We start from the raw sequence: 19,392 nt of genomic DNA, 5'->3' as shown, positions 1-19,392 counted from the left end.
GGCGGAGCTGGTGTGCCACACCAGGGAGGGTGGCCACACAGGGAAGCACCAGGGTTAGTCGGGCGTGGCGGGGGCTTGAGGGTAGGGGTGGGTATCATGGGCAAGAGCCCTTTTGTGGTTTCTGCAGGCGGGAATGTGTGAAGCAGGGTGAGCAAGTTGAAAACTGGCTAATTTGGATAATTTTAGCAGGCTCTGGGGCATAGGGGTTGTCTCTGGTTGTCTGGTACTTAGCCCTGGGGGTCATTAGGTTAGGGAACTAGTAAGTAACCCTGAGTGTGAGAGCCCTGCAGAGGAAGTGGTAGAGATACGGGCTCTGAGTTGTTTGCTTTGCATATGAAAGGCAAACTCTCTGGCCCATAGTTTTCTCTAGGAATTAGCTAGCTCTGGGAGGGGCTTTCTCACTAGGGCCTGCAAGACCCCTGATATCAAAGTATTAGAAACATGTTTAATACAGGCCATTTTACATTTATCTTTAATTTTGAATTTTCATGTATCAGCTTGTATCCTTGAGTTGATTTGGATGTACATTGACATACAAGTATGTTTTACTTTGTGCAAAGAGGACTAAAAAAAAATCCATCTCTTTGGGCTTAATTACTTGGCTGCTGTTTACTGGGAAATAGGTTTAGGGACCTGCCTATGCTAAACCAGGTACTGATAGTGTTGCCTGGGAAATATTTAAGAAAATTTAGCTAGTTGTGGGTTGATTTTCTTGAATTTGCTTTTGTTATAATCAGTGTTTTTGAATATGTGAAAAGTTTAAAAATGTGAAAGTTTCTTATTTTACAAGTGGGCTTTCATAATCAAGAAACTAAGATGCTAACTTCTCTTTCTTTCTGAGAGGGAATTAGTATTTCATCCTTTGAATAAAGGGGCTACCTTAAAGAGTAAGCATGGTCATTACCTAGAGTAATCAGGTTGTTCTTTAATTGATGAATAAGCACATTATTATTAATGTTTCTCATCATATTTATGGAATTTTATAGTGGACACTCTTAATCTGAATTTTAAAATATCACGAGCAATTCTTTTTCAGGTGAGACATTATTCACTCTTAATCCCTCAATATCTGTCCATCTCTGTGTCACATTTCCTCGATCAAGGGTTCATGAAACAGTTGATTATTAAAGTTTATGGGTTTTGTGATGGGCTATCAGGATGACCTCAGATTTATTTCAAATTTCAATCATCAGAATGTTTTCAAGCAGTATTCTTCGCTTATCTGTTTTGTAGTTAAATTTTATTTGGGCCATATTATCATATTGTTAAATTTGTTTTGTAATTATACTAAACTTTTCTTTTATCTTCGGATAGCTCAAGTCACTATAGAAGAAATCACTCCGCTTGTCCCCCCACAATCAGGAGATAAAGGACAAGAAGATCTAACAAGCTATTTTCTTGAAGCACTTTTAAAATATATAGTAATTCAGGTATGTGTCATCTTCTTTTATATCACCCTCCTTACTATCCTGTGGGTAATTCATTTTTCCCCCTCTTACCATTATTCTGTCACAGTAGATATTTGCTTATTTTCCTGAAGGAGAAGTAACAAATTTTTACTTTTTTTTTTGAAGTAAATAAATTTATTTATTTTTGGCTGTGTTGGGTCTTTGTTGCTGTGCACGGGCTTTCTCTGGTTGCGGCAAGCGGGGGCTACTCTGTTGCGGTGCGTGGGCTTCTTATTGTAGTGGCTTCTCTTGTTGTGGAGCATGGGCTCTAGGCGCGTGGGCTCAGTAGCTTTGGCACACAGACTTAGTTGCTGTGCGACATGTCCCAAACCCATGTCCCCTCCATTGGCGGGCAGATTCTTAACCACTGCGCCACCAGGGAAGTCACAGATTTTTACTTTTGAAAACAGATGTTAGTATACCCTTCCTGAAATAAAAATCACTGGAGAGATTATGGACCTCTTAGAAAGGGAGCTGAAGAGAGAAATTTTTATAGTAGACTCTTTATGTGTATATACCTTCTTATGTGAGCCAGTTGGATTTACTTTCTAATCTTTTCATTTATAATCAGCAGCTATGGTACTTCAAATGAAAAACTGTTTGATTTAGGGATCAATCTGCCTAGAGGCATCAACTGGGGAGGTGGACTAAGGGTGAGGTAGGGGATGGGGGAATGTAATTTACATTTAATCCTACTTGTACTTTTAAAATTTATAGGTGCATGTAGTTTTTTTTTAAGACTTATTTATTTATTTATTATTTGTTTATTTATTTATTTATTGGCTGCATTGGGTCTTAGTTGTGGCACAAGGGATCTTCGTTGAGGCATGCGGGATGTTTGGTTGCGGTGCACGGGCTTCTCTCTAGTTGTGGCGTGAGGGTTTTTTTTCTCTCCCTAGTTGTGGTGCGCAGGCTCCAGGGCGTGTGGGCTCTGTAGTTTGCAGCTCGTGGGCTCTCTAGTTGAGGCGTGCAAGTCAGTAATTGTGGCATGCAGGCTTATATGCCCTGCAGCATGTGGGATCTTATTTCCCTGACCAGATTTCGAACCCATGTCCCCTGCATTGTAAGGCAGATTCTTTACCACTGGACCACCAGGGAAGTCCTTAGGTGCATGTATTTTGTAAGGTAACCTATTCATCTCTATATATGAAATGTGAATATCATTATTGATGAAAACACTTTTAGCATATACACATTTCTTGTAACTGTTCCAAACACAAAAGTTCCTTGTGCCTCAGAAACAAACATTATGAAGTTAATTTGGATCCTGAACGAGATTGCCAGGGTTTGAATACTGACTCTACATCTTACTGATAATGTGACTTTTGGCAAATTACTTAACCTCTCTGTGCTTAAGGTAGAGATAAAAAATAATACCTATCCCATTTTGGTGTTTGGGGCTTAAGTAATTAGTGTATAGTACTTAGAATAAATAAGTGCATGGCATATAGTAATATTCAGTGGTGGGTAGTTGTTGTTACTGTGATTATTACCAGTTTTTCTTTAAAAAAAAAACTTTTGTACTTCATGTGGATTTTTAAACTTGTTTTACTGGTTTATTGAGATACATTTGACATACAATAAACTGTAATGTTTGAAAAGTACAATTTGATAAATTTTATTACATGTATACAACCATGAAACCATCACTACAATCAAGGTAATGAACATATCTATCACCCCTAAAAGTTCTCAGATCCCTTTGTAATCCACCCTTCTCTACCTGCCCCATCATCCCATCCCCAGGCAATTTCAGTCTGATTGCTTTCACTATCATTTGCATTTTCTGATAAATGGAATTGTATGGTACCTCCATTTTTTTTTTTTTTTGGTTTGGCTTCTCTTTTTTTTCAGCATAATTATTTTAAAAATCATATTATTGTATGTATCAATAGTTTGGTGCCTTTTATTGCTGAGCAGCTTTTCATTGTATGGATGTACTATGATGTGTTATCCAGTCACCTGTTGATGGTAATGTGAGTTGTTTCCAGTTTTTGGCTATTACAAATAAAACTGGTATGAATATTGGTAAACAAGTCTTTGTGTCAATATAAACTTTCTTTTCCCTTGGGTAAATACCTAGTAGTGGAATGGCTGGGTTGTTCGGTAGGCATATTTTGACTTTTTAAGACGCTGCCAAATAGTTTTCCAAATGGTTGTAGCTTTTTGTATTCCACCAGCAATGTATGAGACTTAAAGTTGCTTCATATCCTCACCAACAGTTGATATGGTCAGTCTGTAATTTTAGCCATTCTAGAGTTAGTGTGTAGTAGTAGCTCACTGTGGTACACTCTGGGCCTTTACTATCCCCCTACTTACATACCTTCCTCACCATACTGGAATGTTCACACCCTGTATTTTACGACTGTGTCCCCTCTTGTTTACTCCCCTCTACACTTAGGGTACTGTCCTCACCCCTCTCAGGCTCTGAGTCCCCACTGGGCTACTGCCTCTGTTATACCCCCTTCATGGATGCCTCCTGTGGTCAGGCTCTGATCACCTGCACTTGACTGCCACTATTTCATACCTTCTCTTCCTTCCTCTCACATATGCCTATTTTGTATGACTTTTAGGCTGAATTATTCAGGAAGTGGGAAAGAGGAAAGAACATTAGCAGCTTTGTCAGTAGTAGAGCCGAGTTTTAAGTCAACTTTGACAGTTTTCCAGAGCACATTTTAACGTACAAGATTTTTGAAAGATAACATGTATCCTTGACCTTTGAACAATATAGGTCCACTTATACACAGATTTTTTTTCAATGAATATGATCTACAGTACTACACAATCCACTGTTGGTTGAATCTGCATATATGGAGGGCCGACTGTAAAGTTACACGTGGATTTTCAAGTGCACGCACAGGGTCAGCACCCCAACCCCTGAGTTATTCAGGGGTCAACTGTATAATGCATTTGCATGGCACTAGACCACTTTTTGTATGTACATATATATGTACATACACATATATATTTAGCTATATATCTTTGCAGTGTAACAGTTTAATTTATTGCTTAAGTAACCTTTTACAAGCTTGTTTATAACAGCTCATAATTTCTTTCTCTTGGAATGATTCTAATTGTTTGTTTAATTTTAGGTAAAAAGTTTAGAATGGAAGAACAAAGAAAACCAAGAAAGAGGATTTTCATTTTTATTTTCACATTTTAAGAAATATTACTTGCCTTATATTTTTCCAAACATCTGTAAGGAGAATAGTTTATATCATCCTGTACTTGGTAGGTAGTCTTTGGAATTTTCTAAAATATTACACATAAGAGTAAAACATTCCTCAGTGTAAAGTTAGCATTTGTTACCTGCAGAAAACTGATAACATTTAATTTATATTGATTAATTGGAGATATTATACCGTGATTCATACTGAAAGTGCAGTTTTATTAGTAGAAAGTTTTCATTGAAAGTGAAGAGATTTTTAAAAAACCTAGTTTCTGGATATCACCTACTGGAGAAGTTAGCCTACCAGAAATATTTATGATTATAAATTAAACTTAATTCTAATGTTTGGTATGATCTTTTAACCATGTTATAAATATTTTCAAAGGTCCCTCTGGGTTCAATTTCTATGGCTTTTGCAAATTCTGTGTGAATAATTACATTGTCGTATAGTCTGATCATATCTCGTCCAGTATTTAGTGACTGTGCCAAAGTGCCTGTTGGAATCTTGAAGCTATAGCCTCAAGGACAGCCCTGGGTTAGAAGTAGACCTCTGCCATGTATAGAAGGCATTGACAGCCTGTATGTGGAAGTGTCCTTTTTGCACAAAGATGTTTCTGTTTTAAGCTCTGCCAAGATTAGGCAGCTAACAAGCTTAGGCAAAGCCATTAGGGCTAGTAGAAATGATTTAAATTAGAGTAGCAAACCTTTACCATTGGGAACAATATTTGCTTTAAAAATAATTTTGCTGTAAAAATTCTCATACTTTGTATGATGTCAAAATATGTGTTTCAGACTTAGGTTAATTGAAGTAAGGTCTCATTAATTTTAAATGGCTCTGGAAGTTTCTTTGTACTTTTAATGATTTTTTAGTGATATTTTGCAAAAAGACATGTTTCCATATATCAGCTGTATATGGTTCAGTCTTCTAGATCCCATGCTAATATCTAGCAAATTATTTTAAAATGTACAAATTCTATTTCTTAAACCAGAATATTTTCACAGTGTTTTCTCAAATATTTAAAAACATAGATTTATCTAAGCATAATTCCTTTCTTATTTTGGTTTTTGTTTTATTTTGCATAGATATCCCACAGATGAGACCAAAGCCACATTATGTCATGATAAAGAAGGATGCTGAAACCAATGAAGCAATCTATTGTACAAAGGAGCCTTTCATTAAGGCTCGTGTTATTGTCATTCGTTGGCTGGTTTCATTCTGGCTGGAGCCAAAGCCACATACAGGACCTCATATTCCTGGGATGGAAGGTGAAGTCTTGCCAAAGAATATTCAGGTAATACACACATAGAGTAAGCTTTTTTTTAATATATAAATTTATTTATTTAATTTATTTATTTTTGTCTGTGTTGGGTCTTTATTGCTGTGCGTGGGCTTTCTGTAGTTGCGGTGAGCGGGGGGCTATTCTTTGTTGCGGTGTGCGGGCTTCTCATTGCAGTGGCTTCTCTTGTTGCGGAGCACAGGCTCCAGGCGTGAGGGCTTCAGTAGTTGCAGCACGCAGGCTCAGTAGTTGTAGTTTACGGGCTCTAGAGAACAGGCTCAGTAGTTGTGGAGCGTGGGCTTAGTTGCTCCTCAGCTTGTGGGATCTTCCCGGACCAGAGATTGAACCCATGTCCCCTGCACTGGCAGGCGGATTCTTAACCACTGTGCCACCAGGGAAGCCCTAGAGTAAGCTTCTTAAAGTTAAACATGGCTTTAGGGATTTGTCTGCTGATTTCAGTTGCCTTAGTTGTAGAACACATTTAAAACAAATAATAATGATATTTTCTTTGTATAAATGTATTTTATAAATCCGAATTTTAACAATTATTATAGAACCAATAGTTTTCTTAATAAAAAAATAAAACCTGTAAGGTATAGAAGATAATTTCAGTCACATACAAGAGTCAGCTTATTTCTATATTTTGTTAATTGTAGAGTACTAAAAACATCCTGAATTGTACAAATAAAAATATTCTGAATTATGCAAATTCTTGAAGTTGGAAACAATTTGCAATCAAATGACTTTCATAGTTCATTTTAGATTTCTAGGTATTCGCAGAGTGCTGTTTTAAAGTCCTGTCTCCATCTCACGTCATCTCTTTTCACGAAGAACACTGACTCTAGAAATGCAATGTAAAGTTACACAGCTGTACGATGGAAGGACTAATATTTAAAATTCTGTTATTTTTAATTAACCCATTTCCCCTTTTTTCACACTTCTTTTTCACTTTCCTCTCCTCTCTCAATGTGTGTTTTTTCCTGAAATTGTCTATATTGCAGAGTTTTAAAAATTATTTTTGTTCTCCTTTTCTTGGATTTCCTCATTTAGTTTTAAAAATATTTTATGTATGTGCTTTTTATACAACTTCTTAAATCCTTTAAAAATTAAGTGGAGGTATAAAGTGTGTTCATTAGTGTTCAGAAAATTTGACTTATATTCCCCCTAGCCTTTTATTTATCTGTAGCAGATTATGTGATGTGTTTTCCTCAAAATGTTGTTCTAGGTTCTCTACAAAGAATTTTTAAATGTAGAAACTCTCAAGCAGAACTATTTTATCTGATCCCAGAGCTCAGTAAACTAAAAATCAGAGATTTTTTTAAATTGGGAAGCATATTTGAGATCATTTACATACTTACTTTAACTCTTTTATTTTATAGGTGACAAAACTGCGACCAAATATTGAATAATGTACCAGAAAGTAATTTATCATACCACAGAATAGTGCTACTCCTATCATATCATGGTAGTAATTTCTTTATTACTGCCTTAAGCCTTTAACTTTTCCTCTAGGCTTAGCCATCATCTTCAGTCATGGTGAAAATTGTTAAGTTATTAGAATGTAGAGTTTTCTAATATGTATTTTATTTTAGCTTAATTTCTACTTTTTCTGTCATAATTTTTCTTCTATTTTTTAAAAATAAATTTATTTATTTATTTATTTATGGCTGTGTTGGGTCTTCATTGCTGTTCACAGGCTTTCTGTAGTTGTAGAGAGCAGGGGCTACTCTTTATTGCAGTGCGTGGGCTTCTCATTGCAGTGGCTTCTCTTTTCGTGGAGCACGAGCTCTAGGCATGCAGCTTCAGTAGTTGTGGCATGTAGGCTCAGTAATTGTGGTGCGTGGGCTCTAGGGCACAGGCTCAGTAGTTGTGGCACATGGGCTTAGTTGCTCCGTGGCATGTGGGATCTTCCTGGACCAGGGATCAAACCCGTGTCCCCTGCATTGGCAGGGCAGATTCTTAACCACTGTGCCACCAGGGAAGTCCTCCTTTGTATAATTTTTGTCTAAGGTAAAATAGAGATGAATTTACACATTAAAACTTACTGAATAAATATTCCAGAATTAAGGTATTTATTTATTATTGATGAGCTGAGCTGACTCCATTTGGCATTATTCTTTTACCCAGTTTAATTAGTAACTTGTTTGTTCTGCAAACATACTGAAAAATAAACTTAATTGAATAGATGATTAGTGAGTATCACTATATCACTTAGATACTAAGTTATTTCATTGCCATTTAACTATTTAGAACAGATTCTAAATGAAACTCTATGCATAGATTTTAAACAGTGCTGTAAGTTACTTATGGAATGCTTTGGATTTTGTCAGTATTTGCTATTTGAAGACAGAATATTGATTTAAATGGTTATGATATTCTCCCCTTTTTGTTTTTATTTTAGAGAGCAGCTGCTAGTTTGGTATCCAGAGAAGAAAACAAAAATGATAATGCCGATAAAGCAGATAGAACTACAGAACCCGAGCAGTCTCATTCCAACACAAGCACTCTCACAGAGCGAGAACCTAGCTCTTCTAGTCTCTGTAGTATTGATGAAGAACATCTCACAGACATTGAAATAGTTCGCAGAGTTTTTTCTTCTAAAAGAAGTAATGTAAACTTTGTCACAGAGATATTTCGTCAGGTAAAATACGTCTCAGTATTTTTAATTTGTAATATAGACTTTTGCTTTTAATATTGAATATACTGACTTTAAGTTATTTAAAATTTATTCTTCATGGAAATGTTTTTTAAAATTCATATTTAGTTTTTTGGTTTATTACATCTAATTCTTTAATATTTTCAGTTATTTATATTTTTAGTTTATGGTAACTTTAGTTTAATAATTATCCCCTCCCCTCCAATATTCCTTCTGTTATCAGAATAATTTTCTTAGTGACTCATTTTGTGGTTTGAAACTTTTATTCCTACCATTTGATTAATAAATTATAGAAAAATTATGTTATCTTTCACTCTAAAATCAATAAAAAGTGGTTTATGAATATAAGAAGCGATGTTTTCATTGTCTTTATCCTCCCCTTGGAGGCTCAGTTTTTGTCCTTTAAGGCATTCTGAAATTAAATTTGCTTAAGGCAGATATTATTTGGGGAATAAAATAAAGAAATAGAGGGAAGGAAAACGAATAAAAGCTATTTCACATAAAGATAGCTAGAAATTCCTAAGTGCACATTCTCAATTACATAGAAATTTTTATGGGAAAATAAACCTTATGAAAACCAATCATTTGCTCTTAATAGCAAAGGTACTTTTGCAGGTAAACATCATTGAGTTTTGTAGCTGAAGGGGATCATTCAAGTCTCACAGCAAGTAAGTGGTAGATCCAGGACTAAGACTCCCAGATCCTGATTCCCATGTCAGTGCTCTTTATTCTGTGCCACAAACTTGCTGTAGCTTTGGTAGTGATTCTTAGTTGCCAAGTTTAAGGTTTGTGTTGACAGAATATATGACAAATGTGAAAGGAAAGATATTTGACAAAAATGGTTGGAATATTTGTGGGAAAATTTAAAGCTTAAAGAACTGTTCAGGTTTTCTAGTTCTTGAGTCAGCTTGAGTGTGTTCGTTTTTTTAGGAATTTGTTCATTACATTTGTTTTTAAATACATTCTCTTATAAGCTTTTTAATCTCTGGGGCATTTATAGTAATGTTTCCCCTTGTCATTCCTGTTAGTATTTGCTCCTTGTTTGTTTTTTTTCTTGATGATTCTTACCAGAGATTTGTCAGTTTTATTAGTCTTTGCAAAGAATGAGGTTTTGGCTTTGTTGAGCCTCTGTGTTTTATGTTTGTTTTCTCTTTTATTAATTTTTGCTCCTTGTTCTTTCTTTCTGCTTTTCTTGATTTTATTTGATGGTTCTTTTCCTAGCTAATTAATTAGCCTCACATTTTTCTCATATAAGTATTTTTGAGGCTATTAATTTACCTCTTAATGCTGTTTTAGCTACAGTCTACAAACTTCCATGTATAGCATTTTTGTTATTATTCACTTCTAAAAATTTTCTAATTTTCATGTTAATATTTTCTTTGACCTATGAGTTATTTAGCAGTGTCTGTCTCCCAAACATATAAGATTTTTCTAGTTTTCCTTTTTCTTACAGATTTCTAATGCGATTCTTTTGGTCAGAGAATATAGTCTGTATAATCAGTATGTAGTCAGCCTCCATAAACGTCCTGTGTGTTAGAAGAGAATGTATTCTTTCCTTTGGAATTCATGATTATTAAAGTCTGTTAGATCAAGCTTATTATTGCTTTAGTCACCTTTTCTATATTCTTAAGATTTTTGGTTAGCTTGACCTCACAGTTATGGAGAAGGGTGTATTAAAATCTTATATTCTGATGGTGATTTGTCTATTTTTTTCTTTGTAGTTCCATAAATTTTCCTTTATGTATTTTGAAGCTTTGTAATTAAGTACATACATATTTATAATTTTATATCTTCTTGGTGAGTTAAGCCTTTTATTTATGGCCCTTTTCATCTGTAGCAATTATTTTTGCTTAAAGTCTACTTGTACTAGTCTACTTTATCTACTTGTAGTACATTTATACCACTTTCTTTTTATTATAATTAGCCTCATGTATATATTTTTTAAATCCTTTTATTTTCAGCCCTTTTATATCATTACATTTTATATGTCTCTGGTAAATATGGTTGGATTTTTAAAAATCTTTGTCTTTTAACTGGAATATTTATTATAATTACTGATATGTTGGGATTTATTGATATTATCTTATTTTGTTCTTTTTATTTTTCTTATGTCTGTATTTTTTCATAATTCTCTTATTTTTTGCTTTGTTTTTAATTGATGTTTTTTCATTCTGTATCCTCCTCCTCCCCATCACTTGGTTTGAAAGTTTTACTCTATTCCTTTTCCTTTAGTGATTACTATATAAATTTTAGCATACATACTTCACTTTCCAAATATAAAGTTAGTGTTTTTTTACCCTCTTCCTAATCAATACAAGGATCGTAGAACATTATTACTCTGATTTCTCCCCCAACTTGTATATTGTTATTACCAAATAATTCAGTTCTATATATATATTTTGATTATGATTTCTCCCTTTTCAGATCTTCCGTTTATTGCGTTGGCCAAAAGGTTTATTTGTTTTTTTCCATAAGATGGCTGTAGCAGCACTTAGTTGTTTTTAACTTCATTTGAAACAGTTTTGTTAGATTATATGTGACAGTTGTCATACCAGTGTGCATTTAAAAAAAGACATCAAAATTGGTGAATTTTTGTGTAGCCATTTTAATATTGAAGATGGAAGAAAAAAGCAACATTTTCAGCATATTATGCTTTACTATTTCAAGAAAGGTAAAAACGCAACTGAAGTGGTAAAAAAAAGATTTCTGCAGTGTTTGAAGAAGGTGCTGTGACCTATCAAACAAGTCAAAGTGGTTTGCAGGGACTTCCCTGGTGGTCCAGTGGTTAAGACTCCACGCTCCCAATGCAGGGGGCCCGGGTTCTATCCCTGGTCAGGGAACTAGATCCCACATACCGCAACCAAGACCCCACACACCACAACTAAGACCTGGCGCAGCCAAATAAATAAATAAATATATATTTTTAGAGTGGTTTGCAAAGTTTTGTGCTAGATATTTCTCATTGGATGATGCTCCAGGGCACAGGTAGACCAGTTGAAGTTGATAGCAATCAAATCAAGACATTAATTGAGAACAATCAATGTTATACCATGTGGGAGATAGCCAGTATACTCAAAATATCCAAATCAAGCATTGAAAATCATTTGCACCTGCTTGGTTATGTTCATTGCTTTGATGTTTGGGTTCCACATAAGTTAAGCAAAAAAAAACCTTGACTGTATTTCCACATGTGATTCTCTACTTAAATGTAATGAAAACATTCCATTTTTAAAACCAGTTGTGACGGGGGTTGAAAAGTGGATACTGTACAACAACGTGGAACGGAAGAGATTGTGGGGCAAGCGAAATGAACCACCACCAACCACATCAAAGGCCAGTCTTCATCCAAAGAAGGTGATGTTGTATATATAGTGGGATTGGAAGGGAGTCCTCTATTATGACCTCCTTCTGGAAAACCAAACGATTAATTCCAACAAGTACTGCTCCCAGTTAGACCAACTGAAAGCAGCCCTCGACGAAGAGCCTCCAGAATTAGTCAATAGAAAAGGCATTATCTTCCATCAGGATAATGGAAGACCGCATGTTTCTTTGATGACCAGGAAAAAACCATTACAGCTTTGCTGGGAAGTTCTGATTAATCTGCCATATTCACCAGACACTGCACCTTCAGATTTACATTTATTTAGGTCTTTACAAAATTTTCTTAATGCAAAAAATTTCAATTCCCTGGAGCCTGTAAAAGGCACCTGGAACAGTTCTTTGCTTAAAAAGATAAAAAGTTTTGGGTAAAAGATAAGTTTTTCAGGCAACTTCAATTATGAAGTTGCCCAAAAAATGGCAGAAGGTAGCGGAACAAAAGGATGAATACGTTATTCAATAACGTTCTTGGTGAAAATGGAAAATGTGTCTTTTAGTTTTACTTTAAAAACCGAAGGCATGTTTTGGCCAACCCACCCTGCTTGAAGTTCATCATTTAGAATTTACTTTTGGATGCCCGTTGCTTTCAAACACAAGATTTTGCTCTGAAAATGTCTTTATTTTGCGCACATTCTTTTTTTTTTTTTTTTTTTTTTTTTTTTTTGCGGTACGCGGGCCTCTCCCGTTGCGGAGTACAGGCTCCGGACGCGCAGGCTCAGCGGCCATGGCTCACGGGCCCAGCCGCTCTGCGGCATGTGGGATCCTCCCGGACCGGGGCACGAACCCGCGTCCCCTGCATTGGCAGGCGGACTCCCAACCACTGCGCCACCAGGGAAGCCCTTGCCCACATTCTTGAAATACTTTTTCCCCTGGACATAAAATTCTAGATTGACAGTTATTTTCACCTAGTACATTTCGGACACTCAGATGCTTTCCCACTTTTCCGTTTTACATTGTTGCTGTTGAGATGTCAATCAACAGTTGAACTCTTAGTGCAGTTATCTTTTCTCTGGCTCTTTTTGTACCTTTTTTTAGCGTTTGGCATTTTGTATTTTACTGTGGTATGTCCAGGTCTAGATTTCCTTTTATTTATTCTTCAGGGGATACTTTGGGGATACTGTAATTATGGATTAGTATAATTTGACAATTCTGGAAATTTTCCAGCCATTCTCTCTTTAAACATTGCCTCTGTCCCATTTTTTTCTTGCCTTTCAAGATGTGTGTTAGGCCTTCCCACTTCATACGTCTACTGACCTCTCACATGTATTTTCCATCACTTTGTCTCTCTGTGCTGCATTCTGGATACTTTCTTTCTAATTACAGCTGTTTCTAGAAGTTGGCCAGTCTGCTTGGTCAATTTTATGGTCTCTAGTTCATTACTTTCATTTTATGTATTAATATGAAACTTAGTTATTTTATATTGATTGATCACCCTAATATTCCTGAGGTCTTCATAGGTCTGATTCTGCCATATTTTGTTTCTGAATGCTCCTTCTCATGATGCTATATTCTCTTGCAATATCTTGTAATATTTCTTGCACTATTTTGTGATTGCAGAAATTCAGAACTTTGATTCTGAGCTTTTGCTGCTTATGACTGTTTCTTGATTTGGTTTGTTAAAGGTTGATTGCTTCAGAGAGGAATTGCATTTGCTTCACATAGATGCAAGGAAACACTTCCAACTTCATTAAACTGAATTCTTGATTTGAAGTTTAAGCCAGCCAGATAATAATGAATGTACAGTATAAACCTGTATTAAGACTAGCTTTTGGTTAGTGTCTATGACAAGATTTCTGTTATCTACTTTGCATCTAAATATGGGCAGTTTTCCTTGCAAACTTTTAGTTAGGTGGGTTTATTTCTAATTCAGCATCACACTGATGATATATTGTTCTTTGGAATCCCAAATTTGTTTGGAGGTTTCCTATTGTTCTTCCTTCCTTGCCCCAATAGTTCCATAAAAGTAATTGGTTTCATTCAAAGTGAAAGTCAGCTTTATTGCTACACCTAAGACCTCTCTTGAATTTGGACTTTATGTAGGTTTTCATTTTCAAATATTTCTTCCTATTTTATGGCTCATCAGTGCATTTAAGAAGATTAAAGTTTTTTTAAAAATGTATTATTTTTGTATTTTTAGTTGTAAGGTTGGTCAGGTTACCTGGTCCATGACACTCTTGGAAACAGAATTCCCCTTATTGTGTTTTTTATGATGCTCTTTATATTTTAATTTCCAAAAGTTGTATTTGGTTGTTTTTTTAATATCTGTCTAGTCATTTTTTGCAGTGGCTTATTCTTTGTTCATATTTTCACTTTCTTTGTAATTAAAATGTATTAAAATACTTATTTAATATTCCTTATTCCAGTAATTCCAGTAACTTAAGTTTTTGCAGTTCTGGCCTTGTTGTTTCTGTTTACTCACCCTCATTTGTTTTGGATTTTTGTGTTAAGAGGTTACATTTCTTTGGAATTTTGTGGAAATTACTTTGAAACCTGGGTTGAAGGATGTGTTTCTCCAGAGAGGATTTGCACTTGCTTCTCTCAGGTGTTCAGGGGTCCTGTCAACCTTGGTTTACTTTAAATTACAATTCTTAGCTTATGATTCTTCTCACTTTGCAGCACTCAAAGTTAGGTGATGGCCAGCCTGAGAATATGAATTTGCAGGGAAGGCTGTTCTTATCTCATATTCCCCTACCCCAAGACAACAGACAAGTTTCCTCACTGACTCTTCTCTGGAGTCAAGTTATTTTCTTCTCTCCTAGCTCACCTTTGTATTGAGGATATAGCCTTCATTGTTATCAGCTGTCAGTAGGATTCTGATCTGTCTCTCCCCTCTATACAGTTGGCCTTTTAAACCAAAGCTCTGGAGGCTGTCCAGGGCAGCACCCAGCAGCTGCATTGATTATTTGCCTCTCTAGATTAATACTTCCATTTTGTTCTAGACTCAGAATATCCTCACAAGCTGAGCCATTCTTTTAAAAATGTATATTATATTTTTTTGTGATAATTTTTAGGTGTTCTGTGCAGGTAGATTCCAGGATATCTTTTTTTTTTAATTTTATTTATTTATTTATGGCTGTGTTTGGTCTTCGTTTCTGTGCAAGGGCTATCTCTAGTTGTGGCGAGTGGGGGCCACTCTTCATCGCGGTGCGCGGGCCTCTCACTATCGCAACCTCTCTTGTTGCGGAGCACAAGCTCCATACGCGCAGGCTCAGTAGTTGTGGCTCACGGGCCCAGTTGCTCCGCGGCATGTGGGATCTTCCCAGACCAGGGCTCGAACCCGTTTCTCCTGCATTGGCAGGCAGATTCTCAACCACTGCGCCACCAGGGAAGCCCCCAGGATATCTTTTTTATGATATTGCTGGGAACTGAAGTTCTCTGAGATGTTATTTTTATTGTAACAGCTATTTTTTTTAAAGTGATTTTTAAGGTAAAACTTAAGGAAAAATAGATTTTAGGATGGTGACTCCAATGAATCATTCATGTTTTGAAAAGAAATCAATTTTGAAGATTAGATTGTATTAGGAAAGCTATTTTTACCTGCTTAATACTGATGATAAATTTGCAAAATTGAGAATCTGTGTAATAGTTTCTTTCCTGATTTTGAAGGCTCATATGTTCTACAGTATAGTATAGACAGAAATATTCCATTAATTATCAGGTATATGGGCATAGAATGATTTTGCCCTTAGCAATCCCAGCTAGAGCACAAGTCCTTTATAGGTACATAATTTTAGTAGAAATGTCTCTACTTTTCATCTTTCAAATAATTTCATCCTCATAGCCATTACACTTACTGTTTCCCTATCTGAACTTTTGTCCTTCAACCTTCCCCTCTTTCCTCTCTATCCTTCCCGCCTGGCTACTCAACCTTTAGGTCATAGCTTAAATGTGTCTACACTAGAAAAGTTTTCTATAACCACCCTCACCAATTCACCCACCCACCCACACAGACAGGTAGAAGCACCTGCCCACACATGTGCATGCGCGCACACACACACACACACACACACAGTAAATACCTCTTTTTTAATGATGTTTTTGAAAGCTGTACTCTTCTTCATAGTACCTCTCCTGAGTTTTATAATTATTTTTTTTAATGTTTGTTCAATTTTGATCTTTCATATTACCCTCCATGAATACTTCTCTTTCTCATTCATCATTGTAGCCATAGTGCATGGCAGTGAGTTAGGAACCTAATAAATATTTGGTAAATGAATCAAGCTCAGTAACTGTTGAGTGCTGGGCACTTTGTCAGTCCTAGCTCAGGGCTAACATGTATTTCTAGAAGCTAAGTCTTGAGCTAATTTGTTATATAGCTGATAATGTTTTTTTTAGGGCCAGTTTAATGATTGTGAGTTCTATCTCAGATGAAAGTATTTATATTGTTACGTATCTTTAAAACAAAGATACAACTGTAAAACATAAATGCCCAAGTTATTTGAAATGATAAAATTGTTCTCCATATCCAATAGAATAGGCATAAATGGACTCCAGACATTAACCCTCTATTTCATAAGGAAACCCATTTATTGTGCTTTATGTTGTTAGTACTTGGAGGCTACAGTGAGGAGCCCCAAGTACTTTGATACGAGGTAAATATAACACATCAAGAGTTTAACCTTTAAAAGCACCACAGATTTATTTTATATGTATGTAAATTAAAAAAATATAAACATACATACATATGCATAATTTTTTTCCGAAGTCAGTGGGTGGCAAAGTATAATCTGGGACTCATGAGAAATCTCCAGGATCTTTTGAGGTTCATAAGGTCAAAACCTTTTTCACTCTTGTTGTTTCACAAGTGTACTGTGAAGTTTTCCAGAGCATACCTGACATGTGATACTGTATCAGATTTAATGTAGAAGCAAGCAGATAAGAGAATCCAACTGTCATCTATATTAAGCTAAACATTAAGGAGATTTGCAAAAATGTAAAATAATGCCACTCTTTTAATTTGGAAAATGTGTTATTTGTGTTAACATATAGCAGATTAGGGGTTCTGAGACCAAAATGCAAACCACTGCTTTAAGGAGACAAAAAATTCCCAGGTCTGCTAAATGCTCACTGTATTTGATTAAATTTTAAAGAATGTGTCTGTCACAATCTGGGTTAATTAATAATGGAAGCACATTAAAAGAATAATCAGAGACCAACATGTTTTGTTAGTGTTTTTTCACTGAAGAAGAGAGCCTTAGCTACCAGTAAATCAGACCCCATTGGGAAAGCCAATTATTAGAAAACTGTGTATACCAGGTTATCTTAAGCTGATATCATCAAATGTTTGATTTTTTCCATCTCCTATTGTTTTGATTCTTCCTCCATGTAGTTGTCTGGTTATGATGTTTTATGGTCATAGAACGATAAAACTGGAGATGACCTCATGCAGGTCTACGTATAGAGAGAAAATTTGCTGAGCACATTGATTCAAATATTCTTGCCTATGATGACCGTTTCCCTTATTATCAATTAATACCGATGTCTGATTGTGAGTGGTTCTTCTTTGTAGAAAGATAAGGTGCCAATATGGATTTGAATTTTCTGGTCTGAGACAACCATTTCTCACTGTAAATGTATAAAATGGCCCTCTAGTTTTTATGCATCAGATTTTTAGCCATGGCTAACATCAGTCTTTCCTCAAGATCCTTATTTAGGGTGTCAGCAGAATCAGTGTAGGGGCCTGTAAGGACAAATGTCATACATATACACTCTAGTCTTTAGTAGATTCATCCAGCCACTTGGGGTATAGTGTGATAATTTATGCAATAATGAAAATCTTAGCTCTGGATCTAATATTTTTAAAATTAGTAAACTTTTTCTTAGACCAGTTTTCAGTTCATAGCAAAAATGAGCAGAAAATAAAGCAAATTCCCATGCTAATTTTTTTTAAAGTTGATTTTTCAGTATCTGAGAATAGAACTTTTTGGAGATTATTTGAGGTATTTTTTGTTTTGTTTTGTTTTTTAAATCTTTAAGGAAGGGCGAGCTGTTGCTTCAGTTGTAAAATAGTCTTAGAGCAGGCAATGGTGATCAAAATTATGCCATTGACCATTAAGCTGCTAGAACATGAGAATGAGAATTTGGAATGGGTTTGTTAGATGGAGGAAAGTAGTAAGTAACGTATTGGGTTGGCCAAAAAGTGCCTTCGGTTTTTAAGTAAAAATAAAAGACATTTTCCATTTTCACCAAGAACTTTATTGAACAACGTCTTCACCCTTTTGTTCCACTACTTTCTGCCATTTTCCAGGCAACTTCATAATTCCATCTTTCCAAAACGTTTTACCTTTTTGAGCAAAGAACTGTTCCAGGTGCCTTTTACAGTCTTCCAGGAAATGGAAATTTTTTCCATTAAGAGAATTTTGTAAAGACCAAAATAAATGGAAATCTGAAGGTGCAATTTCTTATGAATACAGCAGATGAATGAGAACTTCCCAGCCAAGCTTTAACAGTTTTTGCCTGGTCATCAAAGAAATAAGGTCTTGCATTAGCCTGATGGAAGATTATTAGCTTTCTGTTGGCTAATTCTGGACACTTTTCGTCAAGTGCTGCTTTTAGTTAGTCTAATTGGGAGCAGTACTTGTTGGAATTAATCGTTTGGTTTTCCGGAAGGAGCTCATAATAGAGGACTCCCTTTCAATCTCAATATACACAACATCACCTTCTATGGATGAAGACCAGCCTTTGGTGTGGTTGGTGGTGGTTCATTTCGCTTGCCCCACGATCTCTTCAGTTCCACATTATTGTTTAGTATCCACTTTTCTTCGCCCATCACAATTTGTTTTAAAAATGGAACGTTTTCGTTATGTTTCAGTAGAGAATTGCATGCAGAAATATGGTCAAGAAGGTTTTTTTCTCTTAACTTATGTGGAACCCAAACATCAAAGTGATGAACATAACTAAGCTGGTGCAAATGATTTTCAGTGCCTGATTTGGATATTTTGAGTATCAACAATGTTGATTGTTCTCAATTAATGTCTCGATTTGATCGCTATCAACTTCAACTGGTCTACCTGACCCCTGGAGCATTGTCCAGCGAGAAATCTCCAGCGCGAACTTCACAAACTATTTTTGACATGTTTAATAGGTCACAGCACCTTCTCCATATACCACAGAAATATTTTTTTGCATTTCAGTTAAGTTTTTACCTTTCTTGAAATTATAAAGCATAATATGCTGAAAATGTTGCTTTTTTTCTTCTATCTTCAATATTAAAATGGCTACACAAAAATTCACCAATTTTGATGTCTTCTTTAAAATGCACGTTGATATGACAGCTGTCACATACAATCTAACGAAATTGTTTCGAATGAAGTTAAAGACAACTAAGTGCTGCTAGAGCCATCTTATGGAAAAAACTGAATGAACCTTTTGGCCAATGCAGTAGTTTGCTAGGGAATCAATAATAGCAAATAAATAAAAGGATTACCAAAGAACATTAAATACCCTATTGATATTACACATTAA

At 35.5% G+C, this 19,392-nt stretch overlaps 1 protein-coding gene across 10 annotated transcripts in view; it reads left to right on the top strand.

Annotated features, from left to right (window-relative positions):
* The window catches only part of RALGAPA1 (Ral GTPase activating protein catalytic subunit alpha 1), a 220,888-nt gene that overhangs the window by 57,431 nt on the left and 144,065 nt on the right, over positions 1-19,392 (top strand). For all 10 annotated transcript variants that reach the window (XR_009563100.1, XM_030854800.2, XM_060294754.2 and 7 more), the window contains 4 exons: positions 1,315-1,430; positions 4,541-4,679; positions 5,701-5,909; positions 8,296-8,535. Coding sequence is in view for 9 of the 10 variants with exons in the window: in XM_030854800.2 (XP_030710660.1) it covers positions 1,315-1,430; positions 4,541-4,679; positions 5,701-5,909; positions 8,296-8,535 (704 nt within the window). In the remaining variant the exon portion in view is untranslated. The remainder of the gene's footprint in view (positions 1-1,314; positions 1,431-4,540; positions 4,680-5,700; positions 5,910-8,295; positions 8,536-19,392) is intronic.

This window comes from Globicephala melas, chromosome 2, assembly GCF_963455315.2.
Source record: "Globicephala melas chromosome 2, mGloMel1.2, whole genome shotgun sequence".
Taxonomy (NCBI): domain Eukaryota; kingdom Metazoa; phylum Chordata; class Mammalia; order Artiodactyla; family Delphinidae; genus Globicephala; species Globicephala melas.
The sequence above is the reverse complement of the archived record's forward strand: the minus strand, read 5'-3'. Positions and strand labels throughout refer to the sequence as shown.